We start from the raw sequence: 14117 nt of genomic DNA, 5'->3' as shown, positions 1-14117 counted from the left end.
GTGGGAGCAATAATTAGAAAATGGAAGACATACAAGACCACTGATAATCTCCCTCGATCTGGGGCTCCACGCAAGATCTCACCCTGTGGGGTCAAAATGATCACAAGAACAGTGAGTAAAAATCCCAGAACCATATGGGGGGACCTAGTGAATGACCTGCAGAGAGCTGGAACCAAAATAACAAAGGCTACCATCAGTAAAACACTACGCCGCCAGGGACTCAAATCTTGCAGTGCCAGATGTGTCCCCCTGCTTAAGCCAGTACATGTCTGGGCCCATCTGAAGTTTGCTAGAGAGCATTTGGATGATCCAGAAGAGGATTGGGAGAATGTCATATGGTCAGATGAAACCAAAGTAGAACGTTTTGGTCTAAACTCAACTTGTCATGTTTGGAGGAGAGAGAATGCTGAGTTGCATCCAAAGAACACCACACCTACTGTGAAGCATGGGGGTGGAAACATCATGCTTTGGGGCTGTTTTTCTGCAAAGGGACCAGGACTGATCCGTGTAAAGGAAAGAATGAATGGGGCCATGTATCATGAGCTTTTGAGTGAACACCTCCTTCCATCAGCAAGGGTGTTGAAGATGAAATGTGGCTGGCTCTTTCAGCATGACAATGATCCCAAACACACCACCTGGGCAACGAAGGAGTGGCTTCGTAAGAAGCATTTCAAGGTCCTGGAGTGGCCCAGCCAGTCTCCAGATCTCAACCCCATGGAAAACCTTTGGAGGGAGTTGAAAGTCCATGTTGCCCAGTGACAGCCCCAAAATATCACTGCTCTAGAAGAGATCTGCATGGAGGAATGGGCCAAAATACCAGCAACAGTGTGTGAAAACCTTGTGAAGACTTACAGAAAACGTTTGACCTCTGTCATTGCCAACAAAGGATATATAACAAAGTATTGAGATGAACTTTTGATATTGACCAAATACTTATTTTCCACCATGATTTGCAAATAAATTCTTTAAAAATCAGACAATGTGATTTTCTGGATTTTTTTCCCATTTTGTCTCTCATAGTTGAGGTATACCTATGATGAAAATTACAGGCTTCTCTCATCTTTTTAAGTGGGAGAACTTGCACAATTGGTGGCTGACTAAATACTTTTTTGCCCCACTGTAGGACTGTATTCTAGTTTCATATTCTTAGCTGAAAAAACCCCTAAGTTGGTTGTGTTCCCTCTTATCCTCTAACAAGAATTTTAGGAGCATACTAAAAAGCTTACGTATGTATTGACAGTACATATATTGACAGTAAAAGGCAGATAATTAAGGCTGAGAAGGGCCATCGTTAACCTGGCCCAGTTTTTTTTACAAGAACTATGTTAGGAACAAATAAATTAATCTTTAAACGTTTATTTATTTGCATGGTTTTACTTTTTCAAGTTCTGACACTGGCTTTCTGTACTAAACTGCCATATTTATTTTTAGACTTTATGTTGATGTATCAGTAAACATTGGCTGTTACATCTTGATATGCCCAAAGTTGAGATGGTAGTGACTTGAGTAGTAGACTGGTAAATTAAATATGATTAATAGTTAGATTTATGGCTTATCCTTCTTCCAGCTGAAGATAGTTTACATGGGGTTTCCCATCATCATATCTCCATATTTTATCTGACAATATGGTGAGACAGATCAGACTGAGAATGGCTGATTGAACCAAAGTCACCCAATAGTTTCCATGGCTGAGGGAGTAGCCTAGAACCTGGTTCTCCCCAGCTAGGGACTGTCCTGGGAGTTTTGTCTGAAAGAACAAGGAAGCAAAACAGGACTTAACTCTCTGCTGAAGAAAGGAAGATGTTTTGAGGTTTTGAGGCTAAGGTTTATGAGGTTGTGTAATATCTCTGATATTGGTGATGGATTAGGGAGAGGAAGTCAACCGTGAATAGGACCCTACCTGCCACTTTCCTGATCTATCATCCTGAGTAACTGTTTGCTGTGACGTTTGCTCTGAAAATCTTCCAGAACAATACCTTTAGCAGGAGAGACAGCAACCGATTCTGTAGCCCACAGACAGAATTGAACTAATGGGTAACATTATGCGTTGAGACCTCCAACCTATGTGGATAAGCATACAGCATATTATCCTGGCAATTCCCATTTGAGTTGTGTTATTCTGGGTTGAGCTGCTTATTCTGTTTCACCAGAATACAGATTTTTTAGATATAAGAATCTGCAACTCATGTGAAGCAATCACATATTATTCCAACAAATTAAGAGACTCTAAATGACATGTTATAGTATCAACACCCATCACATAATCAAAACTCAGAGAAAATTGGCAGAATGCCAACTGAGCTATATATACTCCTACAAGTATAAAGATACTCTGTAGCATTAAGCATACCTCAACCTCTACTCAATATAAATTTCACACATAGGTAACCCTATACCAAAATCTTAAAACTGTCCTGGCACATCATTCTTCTCATTGTCATCTCTAACACACTGTTGAAAAATGGACAGCCTTGTATCACGAGTAACATTTTCACATAAGCACGTGTTAATTTTTAAGTCCACTGGAGTCATTGTTGATCTGTGAAGTCTCATCACTGTTGTTGGAGCTCTACTGAACTGCAGTCAGTATTCTTGTCTCTTAAAAAATTTGCTGGAGGACCTTCCTCCCAAAAGCAAAGCAGGTTGTTACTTTCAAGACAAATAACTAGACTGAGGAAACAGACGTTTGCATTTCCACAAGGCAGAGTCGCTTATGATGACCTTTACTTTAGCTGTATTATCTTCAGGAACAACATCAACTTCTTGTACTACTGCTTCTTTGTAGAGCCAACTGCAATGATACAACACGGTTCTTGTGTCAATACTAGAGAAACAACGTTATCAATCACAGTATCACAAGTACCATAGTTTTGAGGATTAGAAATGTATCCTGAGCTTACATCTTTCTCTTTCCTTTTGTAAACTCAAATCCTTGAAAGCAGGATTGCAATCCCGCAATTTTGATTTGAAATGATGGTTTGGAGGACTTTTTGAAATGGGTTTCCTGAGGTTTGTGACTTATAAATAAATATGCTTTGTCTAAACCACACCACAGATATGGGAAAGGGTAGCTGCTACAAATTGGGTATAACAAACATAAGGAAGTCTTTCCTCATCGTTTTCCCCACTCCCATTTAAACACAGCAGTTCACAAGCACAGCACAATCAACAAGCTCTTTTCTGCAGCTTATCTATAATATCTGCAGCTTTGGTTTTAGCTGTTGGCAGGGCAGCACTTGTGTAAACGCACAGCCAGTAAACTGACAGGGAGAAAATATATTTTTACATATTAAATGGGCTTAGCAAGGAAAAAAAAAGCTGGATCAGCAAGTAATATTGAACTTCTCTAAAGGTTCAGGGGAACCTAAAGCAAACTGTTTCTAAAAAGTAGCGTTTTGATTCTAATTTGCCTGCTTTGCCTGCAGTTGTCACTGACCTGAGTTGAGGTCCTGATAAATTAATTTTAATTGTCAGAATTTTTTTCCCAGTTCCTTTCAAAATTCTTGTCTCAATTTCCTCTTTCAGCTCTTTTAAACCATGTCCAAGGAGAGCTGAAGTGGTTATAGCAGTTTGTTCTTTAGGCTGATACCTAGCAGCAAACAGAAATCATAAAGACAGACCCTGGCACAGGAGGCAATTGAGAAATATCTATATAGCAATAGATTCTTTTATAACTATAGAAAACTAGCTTGTTTATGTAACACACACACATTTCATAGCACTCTGGATTTCATATTTTTCTTTTGTTCTAAGTAAGAAACATTTATTTTCTGATGGGTATTTATCATATCATATTAACATCGTATTGTAGGAAAACCACCTAGTGTTACATACTAAGGCAGTGTTGTCCAAACTTGGCCACTTTGAGTGGACTTCAACTTCCAGAATCCCCCAGCCAGCATAGCTGGCTGGGGAATTCTGGGAGTTGAAGTCCACTCATCTTAAAGTGGCCAGGTTTGGTCAACACTATACTAAGGGAATTTTGTTTGGAAGACAATTTAAAAGTACCAGAGAGGACAGAAGGGTGAAAGAGCCATTTGGAGTCTTTGCTTCTTCCCCCTGCTCCCCTCTTCAAAATCTGAACCATTACACCAACTGCCATATGGAGAGATGGAAGAAGACAGATAACAGTCACCTCAGACCTGCTCAGTTGGTTTCTTCCATTCCAGACCCAGCCCAGATTGTTACCACCTTCGGCCCTCTGGGTAGAATCCTAGAAGTTTATTTTAAATAAGTCTTAAATGCACCATGCAACCCAATGCTCTTTCCCTGTAGAGGGATGCAGCAGATATAAATTTAAATCAATCAATCAATCAATCAATCAATCAATCAATCAGTCCAACTAAAGCCAGCAAAATAGCATACCTAGCTATCAGCATCACTTATGCTTCCACAGACTGTATCAATTCCAGAAGCACCTTCAGGCTAAAAAAATCTATCCTTCAGAAATTGTAATGTTGTCCAATAATAAATTACTCATTAATCAGATTAATTAAATTCCTGCTGTGCACTTCAATGAAAACAATTTTAGATACAAGTTAAGGCATTCTGCTTCTTCTAGTTCAACAGTAAGCTTGTGGTATCAGCAACACAGCAATTTTAACCAAATACTTATAGGTTTAATTTGTTGTGAACTGAGATAGCCAAACATAAACTACACTAGCATTTTGAAAGTTAGGTTATCTCTTACCTATCTATTAAATCCACTTTGTTATGTACTTCAATAATTGATTCAAGTAGATGATTGGGAAGATTAAGATTCTTGAGAACTGATAATACAGTTTTCTTCTGGAGGTTGGTTTCTGGATGACTAATGTCTCTCACGTGGATAATTAAATCCTAGCAGCAAATAACAATATATGTATAAATGACTCAGTTATTGATAGGAAGAAAAGAAAGCTAGATTTTCTGCAGGCATTACTGTATGAGGTACAAAACTAAACCTGAACAATACTGGAGGAATGTTAGATAACTGATATTTAGCATGTTTCTTGAATGCTGCAAAAATACCATAAAGTAAAAAGAAATCGTAAAAACCAAATGTTAACCTCAAGTTCTGCCCCAAGCCAAATTCACACAATTGATGCCAATGAATGAATCCAACATTATTCAAAAGATGTTGTGCTGACAGGTTTCTTACATAAACCTATTTCCATAATAGTCTAATTAAGGTCAAAATTAGGAAGTTGTTCAGTATATCTTTCTTTTTTTTAAGTCCCAATATACAAACAATCCTTGCACAGTTATTATTTGCATTAGACTAACTAGTAAGGTGTAGTTCAAAGTCAGTTCAAGATGGCATCATGATAGCATTCTACTAAACAATGTGTAAATCTATGCCTGAAACGAACGATGATGATGGTGATGGTGATGATTCAGCCCAAGTGAATCCACTGCAGGATGAAGGCTTCTTCATTCAAAGTTATGGGCCATAATCTATCAGACTACTCCAATGCAGGTTGTAGATAGAAGTTTTTCAACTTCCCAGTCTAGAGCTGAGGGACAGTGATTGGCCCAAAGTCACCAAGCTGGCTTCTGTGACTAAGGTAGGATTAGAACTTGGGTCTTCTCTCTCCAAGTCCAGCATCTTAAAAACGACATCATGCTGACTCTCAGGAAGTCAATTATTAGCTACAAAATGATAGAAACTATACTGCAATCCTAGCTTCTTCTATAGGTGGTTGAATAAAAGGCTCTGAATTCCTTGACAGTAAGCACACATTATAGAACTATTGGTATAGCTGCATGAGTCGGAAGCATAGCTTAAACTAAAGATGCTTACTGTCTTTCAAAAGCCACATTCAGTTCTGCCAAGTGATGTTTTGCTACTGTTTTTATGTTTTTATGATATATTTGATTTTCTTTGCATGTTTTGTATTTCCATCTTAAATTAGAAACTGACCTGTTATTCTTTTTTGAATGGTAGGAAAATAAATGAATGAACAATTAAATATAAGACTGGTGTGGTACTTACCGAGCAAGCTACATCTTCTAATGTAGCTGAAAATGACTCAACAAGATTGTGGGGCAACTGAGAAAGAAATCCAATAGTATCAACATATAGAACAGTCAACCGAGATGGCAGATGGCCAGCATGAGCTGTAATGTCCAATGTGGCAAAAAGTTGATCTCGGGGCTGTAACTTTGCATCCCCGGTGAGGGCCTTGATTAGAGTGGTTTTCCCTAACAGAAATAAAGACAGAAATGATATAAATTGAACAGTTTGCTTCATGTAATCTTTTTTTTAAAAGGGATAAATAATGACAATAAAAAAATCATTACTGAATGCATATATTACATCACTGTCTCTAGTTTCAAGACATACGTTATTTACTTTAAATTGGGAAATTCCTTCCTGATTTACAAGCTTGTTTTTGCTGTTCTCTTCTAGGTGGAAAAGACTGCAACAGCTATAAATAACTACAATTTAGAATGTGCATGCACATTTTCCAATCAAGAAATCCCCCAGTGAGCATCTAAACTGATTTTTAAGAATTATCAAAGTTGTACTAAGAAATTCACACTGAGCTTTCCTTCCAGCAGCATTCAAAGTCCAAAATGACTGCATCTTTTAGTATCAATTTTCCCATCTGGTTTCAAGGGGCTGTTAAGGTATGCAGAACGTGATTCCATACACAGGGAGAGAGAGTGAACAATTTTTTGCCTTTGTATTTCAGCTCTCCATACCACATGAAGTTTTTCAAAGGGACATGATTTGCAGGGCTGAAAATCCATATGGACATTTGAATTTTGGTCTACATCATCACCTGACTGTTTCAACCAGGCATAACCTCTATTTTGAACTTCGTGAATTTCTACCAACTTAGAATGGAAAAATAATGCATTGAAACACTGAATTCTATATGGAAGACTTATTTCTAACAAATTAGAGCGTAATTCTGCATTTTTAGGAAAAATAAACACATACACATCGTACTTTCCACAAATTTAAACATTCTGCTGTACAAAGGCATTTATATGTCTACATGAATTTCCAGTACGATGGTCCTTACCACAGTTAGTATAGCCCATTACTGAAATAATTGGAAACTCGCATTTCTTCCGTTGTTTTCTGAGTAAACTCCTATTTTTTTTGAGCTTCTGTAGAGCCTTTCGAATTTTAACTTCTTTTTCTTTTAAGAGACGAAGCTGAATTTCCATGAAGGTTTCACCTGTCAAAAACATAAAAGTAGGAGAATATTATGATTACTGCATTTTTATTTTTGTACCTATAAAAATAAAAATGCAGGAATCATAATATTTGGTGCCAATACTTTGGTGCCAACAGTAGCCTGTTATATTTACATTAACTATAGGAGAGCAAATAAATACATGACGAGACACAATGCTGAGCTGCAGCAATTCTGACAATAATTAAAATAAACACTGGGACCAATCTCAAAAATTATATAATATTTTTAAAACCTTATGCTTTCATTGAAATTCTACCTTATAAACTTTGATAATTATTAAAACTGAATGTATACTATGGAAATCAAGAATTTTAGAAGGAATCAAGAACTCAAAAGCTGATCAAACACAATACCACAGAAGAACTGTATTCCTTAAGCATATAAAATGAACAAAGGCTAATTATGCCATCAACATATCATAGCTACGGCAATCTCTAAACTTTAACCCATTTGCACTAATACATTTTTATAAGCAACAATCTATGGAAAGAGTAATAGATCTTTTTTTGTTCCTACTTAAGAGTTCTCCCTGGAGACTCCACAGAACCAGATCCAAGCAAATATTTTTAATATAGATGTGCCCAACATTATAAGAAGAGTTCCATAAAAATGCATAGTACATGGAAGCATAGTTCTGAATTGGTTTTTCAGGACCACGCATATAGATGGCCAAATACTACAAGACTATCCCAACCTACAGGATCCTGCCTCATCTGTTAGATTTGGTTTTAACAAGAATGTTTGCTATTGCATAGAGAAAAAAAAGCATGTGAATTAAATACAAGGTCAAATACTTTGTAAATAGATACAGTTATCATTTTGATATAAAGTGAAAGATCTATAGCCTCTTTTATGAGAAAAGTTATTTTGTGACTGTTTTGATTCTCAGTACATCAGTTATTGAGATAGTTTCTTTTCCAATTTATTCACACTACCTGATCCCATAATGTATCTTGAGCCACCTCTCTGCTGATCCAGTTGAGCAACTTCATTTCTCACATTGGTCCTGGGAAAAGAGAGAAAGAAAGAATTATGCCTTTGAATGGATTAACTGAAGGTAATTTCATATTAACCCTGATTCAGCTAATATACTAATTAAGCTCGACTACTTTCAACAAATGTAGACCTTCAGATATTTGGCAACACCTAAAGATTTTGCTGCCCAAATGGTGATACATCAAGGCCTTGTTGCTATTAGGGTTCTGCTACTGAGTTCCAATATTTTAATTTAATGTTGTTAATTATAAGCCATTTGGAATCTTTGGAAATGGAGCAGAGCAGCATTTAAGCCAAAGCAATACATAAATAAATATTATTTAATACATAAAGTAATACATGAATTGATAATATAATTCTGGTTACAAAATTGTAACCCTAGTTATAATTAACAATAGATATATTGTGGCAAGTTGTTATTATTCATAATAACTTAAAATAGAGTTGGGGTTTGAAGTAAAATCTATTTTTGGAGGACACTGACATTCAAGTGATGCTTTCACATGTGAGAAATACATTGAGAACTAGCCCTGAAACAAATGTGCCAAGCTATTTCAAGATTTGCAAAAGCTCTTTCTCTCTCTTTCTTTCTCACACACACACATCTTCAAATAGAAAGTCATGGAATAAAACAAAATATTATTAAGTGGAATTATAATAATCAGGTTTCCATGTATGATCTAAACTTCCTTATGTGAAACGTCGTATGTATGTATAAACATATAATCTAAGACACAAGTAGGCTATATATTATTATTTTAATTATTACCTGAAAGTATATTTTCCATCTTGTTGACATTAACATTACTTATACTATTTTGTGTACCTTAGAAGTGGGAGTTCAGCTAAAGCTATCTGGAGTTTTGCCTCCTTTGTCTGAGCATTGCATCGGAAAATATGAAGGACAATTGTGTATCTGTCAAAAACCTTCACGCCCCAGACCTTTTCAAGTTCTTTCTATAAAAATAGGAAATAAATGGAGGTGTTTAATACTGTCTGCAAATGTACTTGCATTCAAGTCTCTCTCTAGCCTATAATGAATAAATGCCAAAGGACATAATGTGGGGATAATTCATTACATGTCATCATGTAGAGTTACATTGCAAAGGAAGAACACTGATCACAAAGAAACATTTGGGGTACTGGTGACCCTTTTTCATAAATGCAGCATTAGATAGTGAAAAGTTAAAAAGTAACACAGAAAAGTAAAATATGCCAACCTAGATCAAGTAATTATAGATACAAAGTTAAATAAAATATATAGTATATATTGTATACAGTGGAACCTCGGGTTACGAATTTAATTCGTTCCGTGACTCTGGTCGCACCCCGAATTGGTCGCAACCCAAAGGAAATTTCCCCATAAGGTTCAATGTAATTACCGTTAATCCGTTCTGGCGTGGAGGACAGGGAGGTGGCTATTGCTTGGAGGGAGAGTCCCCCTCCCTACGACCACGTGTCAGGGGCGGAAAATGGCCACGGACCAGGTGTCAGGGGCAAAAAAATGGCTGCGGACCATGTGTCAGGGGCGGAAAAATGGCCGTGGACCACGTGTCAGGGGCAGAAAATGGCCGCGGACCACGTGTCAGGGGCGAAAAAATGGCCGTGGACCGTGTCAGGGGTGGAAAAATGGCCGCGTATCCTGCTTGTATCCTGAGGCGGAGTTCGCAAATCGAGGTAAATTTTTGCGGCCGGAGCTGGTCGTAACCCAAAAAGTTCGTTAGCAGAGGCGTTCGTAACCCAAGGTTCCACTGTATATTGTATATAATATATATTATATATCAATAATATAATACTTATATAAAGTATCAATAATACTTACATAAATGTATTAATACAATACTTATATAAATAAATATATATTATTATATACATACAAATATATATTATTATATACATACATATATATATAATATTTATTTATTTATTTACTTATATTTACATATATGAATATGCCTCCTCCTATTTTAGGCAGCTGACAATAAAACATCAAACTACAAAGCATAACACATTAAAACATGTTCAATACCAATACATCATGTAAACTCTGAGACAGACAGAATAGTATCTTCCTGATGGAGCTTCTTCTATTATATTGCCCTCTCCAACCTGAAGGGCCACTGGAAACCTATGATCTTAGTGGTTTTCCAAATTGGTAACAGGAAAGAGATCATCTGAACCTTGTGGGGCAGACTATTCCAAAGAACCTGTTGCTACTGAGAAGGTCTGTTTTTAAGCTCTTTCAGAAGGTAAGTGATGGAGGACTTTAACAGCCTGGCATCTGATGGAAGACAAGCTATGCCAAGCAGAATCTTTCCAGGAAACTCCTGACTTGTCTTGCAGACAACTTTTTCCTTCAGATGGAAAAGGAAATGATGGTGGAGCGAGATGCAAGAGGATCAGCCATCTCTGACTTGATAATAACAACAGAAAGCTGTAGGACCTTTTTCTTTGGTTGAGTTAAAGTACTATCATATTTGAGTTGGCAGATAAATATACCAGCATGAAATCTGCTGTCTCCATTGCCAATCTCAACTGAAGGAGTAAAACAAATACCTGAACCAAAACCTCCAAACGATCAAGGCCCTGAACTCAAGTAAACCTCCTTAATAGCTTGCTTAGGCATTTGCAGATGCTGGCATGTAAATTATCTAAAATCAGCACTTGTATTTTTTAAAATGGGAACTAGTAAGTAACCAACCACAAAAACTGACTAGTGCTGACCTCCTCTTTATTATTCTGCTTACTCACTACAATCAGAAAAATCTAACTCATGTTGTAATTGGCATTTGACATCATTACTGGTCAACATTTATGATACAATTATATAAATGCTGTTTGGGCCCTCCTTCCGGGGGCAGAACCCTAATCCTTTATTGGGCTCAATGGTGTTTAGTCATAAGTAAATGCCCATAGAGCTATAGTCTTATACTCATATGAAGCTAATGTATAAAACCAGAATTAAATCTGGACCACCCACATCAAAGTATCTCATTACTGGAAACATGCACATTGTAGTCATATAAAAAATTCCAACTAGTTGAATTAAAAGAATGGAGATTTTCAAAATAAAAAGTACTTACTTTAGTTACAGGAGAGAGTACTTCTACATTTACGAAGACAGATGATACAAAAGGCAATCTTTTAATCCTTTCTAAAAGAAAATGATTGATAGTTATTTTTGCAACAGTAAGATCTAATTATTTTTGTTTTTAGAAGTGAAATAATATTCAAACGCTACAATTATTGACTCAGGACCATGCTTCAAATACTTATAAATCAAATCTCTGATAGCTTATACTCTCAAGCTTGGTATAGCATCACTGTGTTAAAAAAATTTAAGATGTATAACACGCACTATTATATTTCTAATTTATCTGAAAACTGCAAGTAAAAGACTTTTAAAATATGACAATCTATTTTCATTACAAACAAATATCTGGCCCAGGTTTCATACTAATAGAAATATTCAATGTAAAATCATATCATAGGATATCATAGGATCTTAACTATAAAATGAATTATTACAGATAATCTTACATTAAAGGAAAAAATAGGGTCTTTTGGCCTCAGAATTTTGCATTAAGTCATGTTTTGGGCTTCATTCTTACCAGTTAAAAGTTGAAAATTTCCTTTGTTAAAGATAAATTTCTTGTCAGGAATTTGTATAGGCAGAATGATTTTATCTATCACTGTCCAGTTTTGAAGGGTGTTTATCAGAGCAACAGCTTCAGCAAGCTGCAGTTCAGCTATAATATCAGGAAAAAATGTAATTGTAACCATAATCACAGAACACATATTTCTAACATATGCTTATCTATAAACAACTACAGTAAAAAATGGATGTAACGATACTTTGGAATATTCATTTCTTTGAAATTAAGGGCAAAATGTTACAGCAAGATAGAATTTCATTAGCAGCCTTTCTCTATATCAATAGCACAGCCATCAGTAAAATGTCAATGCATTCAAGTTTGAATATTACAAATGATAAAACATACAAATTGGATCAAACAGTGGCTCCCAATCTTTTATGTTATGAGCACTATAATAGCAACAAAGGTTTCTGAGAACCACCATATAAACCAGTTTGGCAATGTGGCACTTGCAGGCAGCATATGATGCCCGAAGATGATGTCCATGGAACCCCAAAATTCAATAAAAATGGCCACATTTAAAAAAATCAAATGGCTGAAATCACACATTACCAAATTTCATGAGATTTTGATGTTCCTGTTTAAAATCTTTTAAAATGAGCAAAAAAATCCACAATCTTGCAAAATGTGATGATCTCTCAAGATTTTGGCCCTTTTTAAAAAAAAACGTGTATTTGGGTATCGACACTACTGATACCTGCAGTAATCTTAAAAAATAAATAATATTGTTTTGAAATGACAATCCTGTATTTATATTTGGTTTGCCATTTTTAGAGTGGCTGGGAATGGGTGAAGAGTACAAACACATTTGGGATTATTTGATTAATGTAAAAAAGAAGTTCCTTCTTTAGTCTATTCTAAAGAACCTGGGACAAAAGGAGCTATGCCCTTTCCCCAAACAAGACCACCAAACATGGCTAAAGTGTAATTTTTAATATAATAAAATAAATCACAACCGGGGATTTATGTTAACTAGATTTTAGTTAAATTTTAATATAAATGAAAATAAAGTTTCCTTTTGTTCCCATGCTATTCCTTTCTGAGCAGCAGCTCAATATTTAATTCAGAAGCTAAGTGGGAAAGTTAAGTCAGAAAAGTTGAGCATGTCTAACATACTCAGTTTCAGTACTGAGAAGTGAATGTTTACTACGGTGAACTACCAGATTTGGGCTGCAAAAATTCGAATGACCACTGGAGGGTCTGCTGTCCTCTAGGGATCGTCCGGATTTCTGCATCTCAGATCTCATAGTCCTACGCTTGGTATTCCTTGAAACTGCCCCATTTTCTGAGCCGGTGATGCAGAAAATCCAGAAAGTGGACTAAACCCACAGCAAATAGCAACACCATCTTTCCGTTACCAGAAATATTATGGCGCAACTTCGAAATAAAAAATCATTCTGAGAAAAGCTGCAGCTTTTACTAACTTAGCCCTGTCCTATCACTATCCCATGTTATTTATAATCGCGGTTTATTAACACCCCTTAATAGCCGGCTCTTGCTTCTGAGGTTCTCAGCATTTGCACAGCATCCAAGTGCGCCAAGTCCTGCATGCAGTAACGCCCTGAGCTGCATCTCGGTTGGCCTCTCTACGCAGTCACGGTGACACTCCTGATCAAACCTGTGGTCAGCTTCGGCTTGTCTGGTCCCCATTTCACAGCCGGGTGTACAATAAACACTCTTTGCGTCTCCAGCGTGATAAGCGGCAACCTCGATTGCTCCAACTGCTGGTCCTCTACGTCCAGGTCGTCGTCGTCGTCGTCTTCGTCGGCGACGACGTCCCCCTCATCGTTGTCTTCCGCCCCCCAGGAAGACAACGTCCCCGCCCCACTCTTTCCCCTAGTAGGTCCATTGCCAGATGGCGGCTGACGGTATCTGACAGCAGAGGCGTGCCAAAGCCTAACGGGATCACGCCCGAGACAGCTAGCTGGCAGCAGACGAACCTCCAGGAGTAATTTCTGAACCAAGCGCGGCAATTGCCGCCACCGGGAGCCCATGCCGATCAATATTTGCAACACTCATTACATTCCCCAAGGGGCTCCACCTCAGTTTTCAAGCAAGACTTGGACGGAACGAAAGCCACTTCTTCTTTGACCCCACCGGTTGGTGCACCACGCCTAGAAACCCCGCCTCTCGCCGCCATTCTTTCCCTCCCGGCGCAGGAAAGAACCCCCGAGGGGCGGGGTTTGAAAAAAAGCCTCTCCCTTTCAGGTAATTACGCCTCAATCTCTTCGGGGGGCGCGGCTGTCACATTCCTTTCTCATTGGGGGGGTCG

The 14117-nt window shown here is 37.3% G+C and overlaps 2 protein-coding genes across 2 annotated transcripts in view; one reads left to right on the top strand and one right to left on the bottom strand.

Moving 5' to 3' along the window:
• Nucleotides 1–1073: 1073 nt before the first annotated feature.
• On the bottom strand, nt 1074–13995 carry GTPBP6 (GTP binding protein 6). The gene is made up of 10 exons (XM_007427321.4): nt 13464–13995; nt 11801–11938; nt 11273–11343; nt 9016–9146; nt 8129–8199; nt 7014–7172; nt 5975–6183; nt 4691–4839; nt 3437–3589; nt 1074–2791 (listed from the first exon to the last, which is right to left on the bottom strand). Exons 1-10 carry the CDS (start codon nt 13837–13839, stop codon nt 2653–2655), a joined length of 1596 nt encoding a protein of 531 aa, XP_007427383.2. The 5' UTR covers nt 13840–13995; the 3' UTR covers nt 1074–2652.
• Nucleotides 13917–14117, top strand: part of LOC103063803 (cohesin subunit SA-2-like) — a 68511-nt gene continuing 68310 nt past the window's right edge. Inside the window, exon 1 of the mRNA XM_025166118.2 lies at nt 13917–14053. The gene's annotated coding sequence lies outside the window, so the exon portion shown is untranslated. The remainder of the gene's footprint in view (nt 14054–14117) is intronic.

This window comes from Python bivittatus, unplaced genomic scaffold (genome assembly GCF_059951505.1).
Source record: "Python bivittatus isolate LINGU-HERP-01145 unplaced genomic scaffold, Pbiv_v1 ctg000350_np1212, whole genome shotgun sequence".
NCBI classification, from domain to species: Eukaryota; Metazoa; Chordata; class Lepidosauria; order Squamata; family Pythonidae; genus Python; species Python bivittatus.
This window is presented reverse-complemented; position numbering and strand designations above follow the sequence as displayed.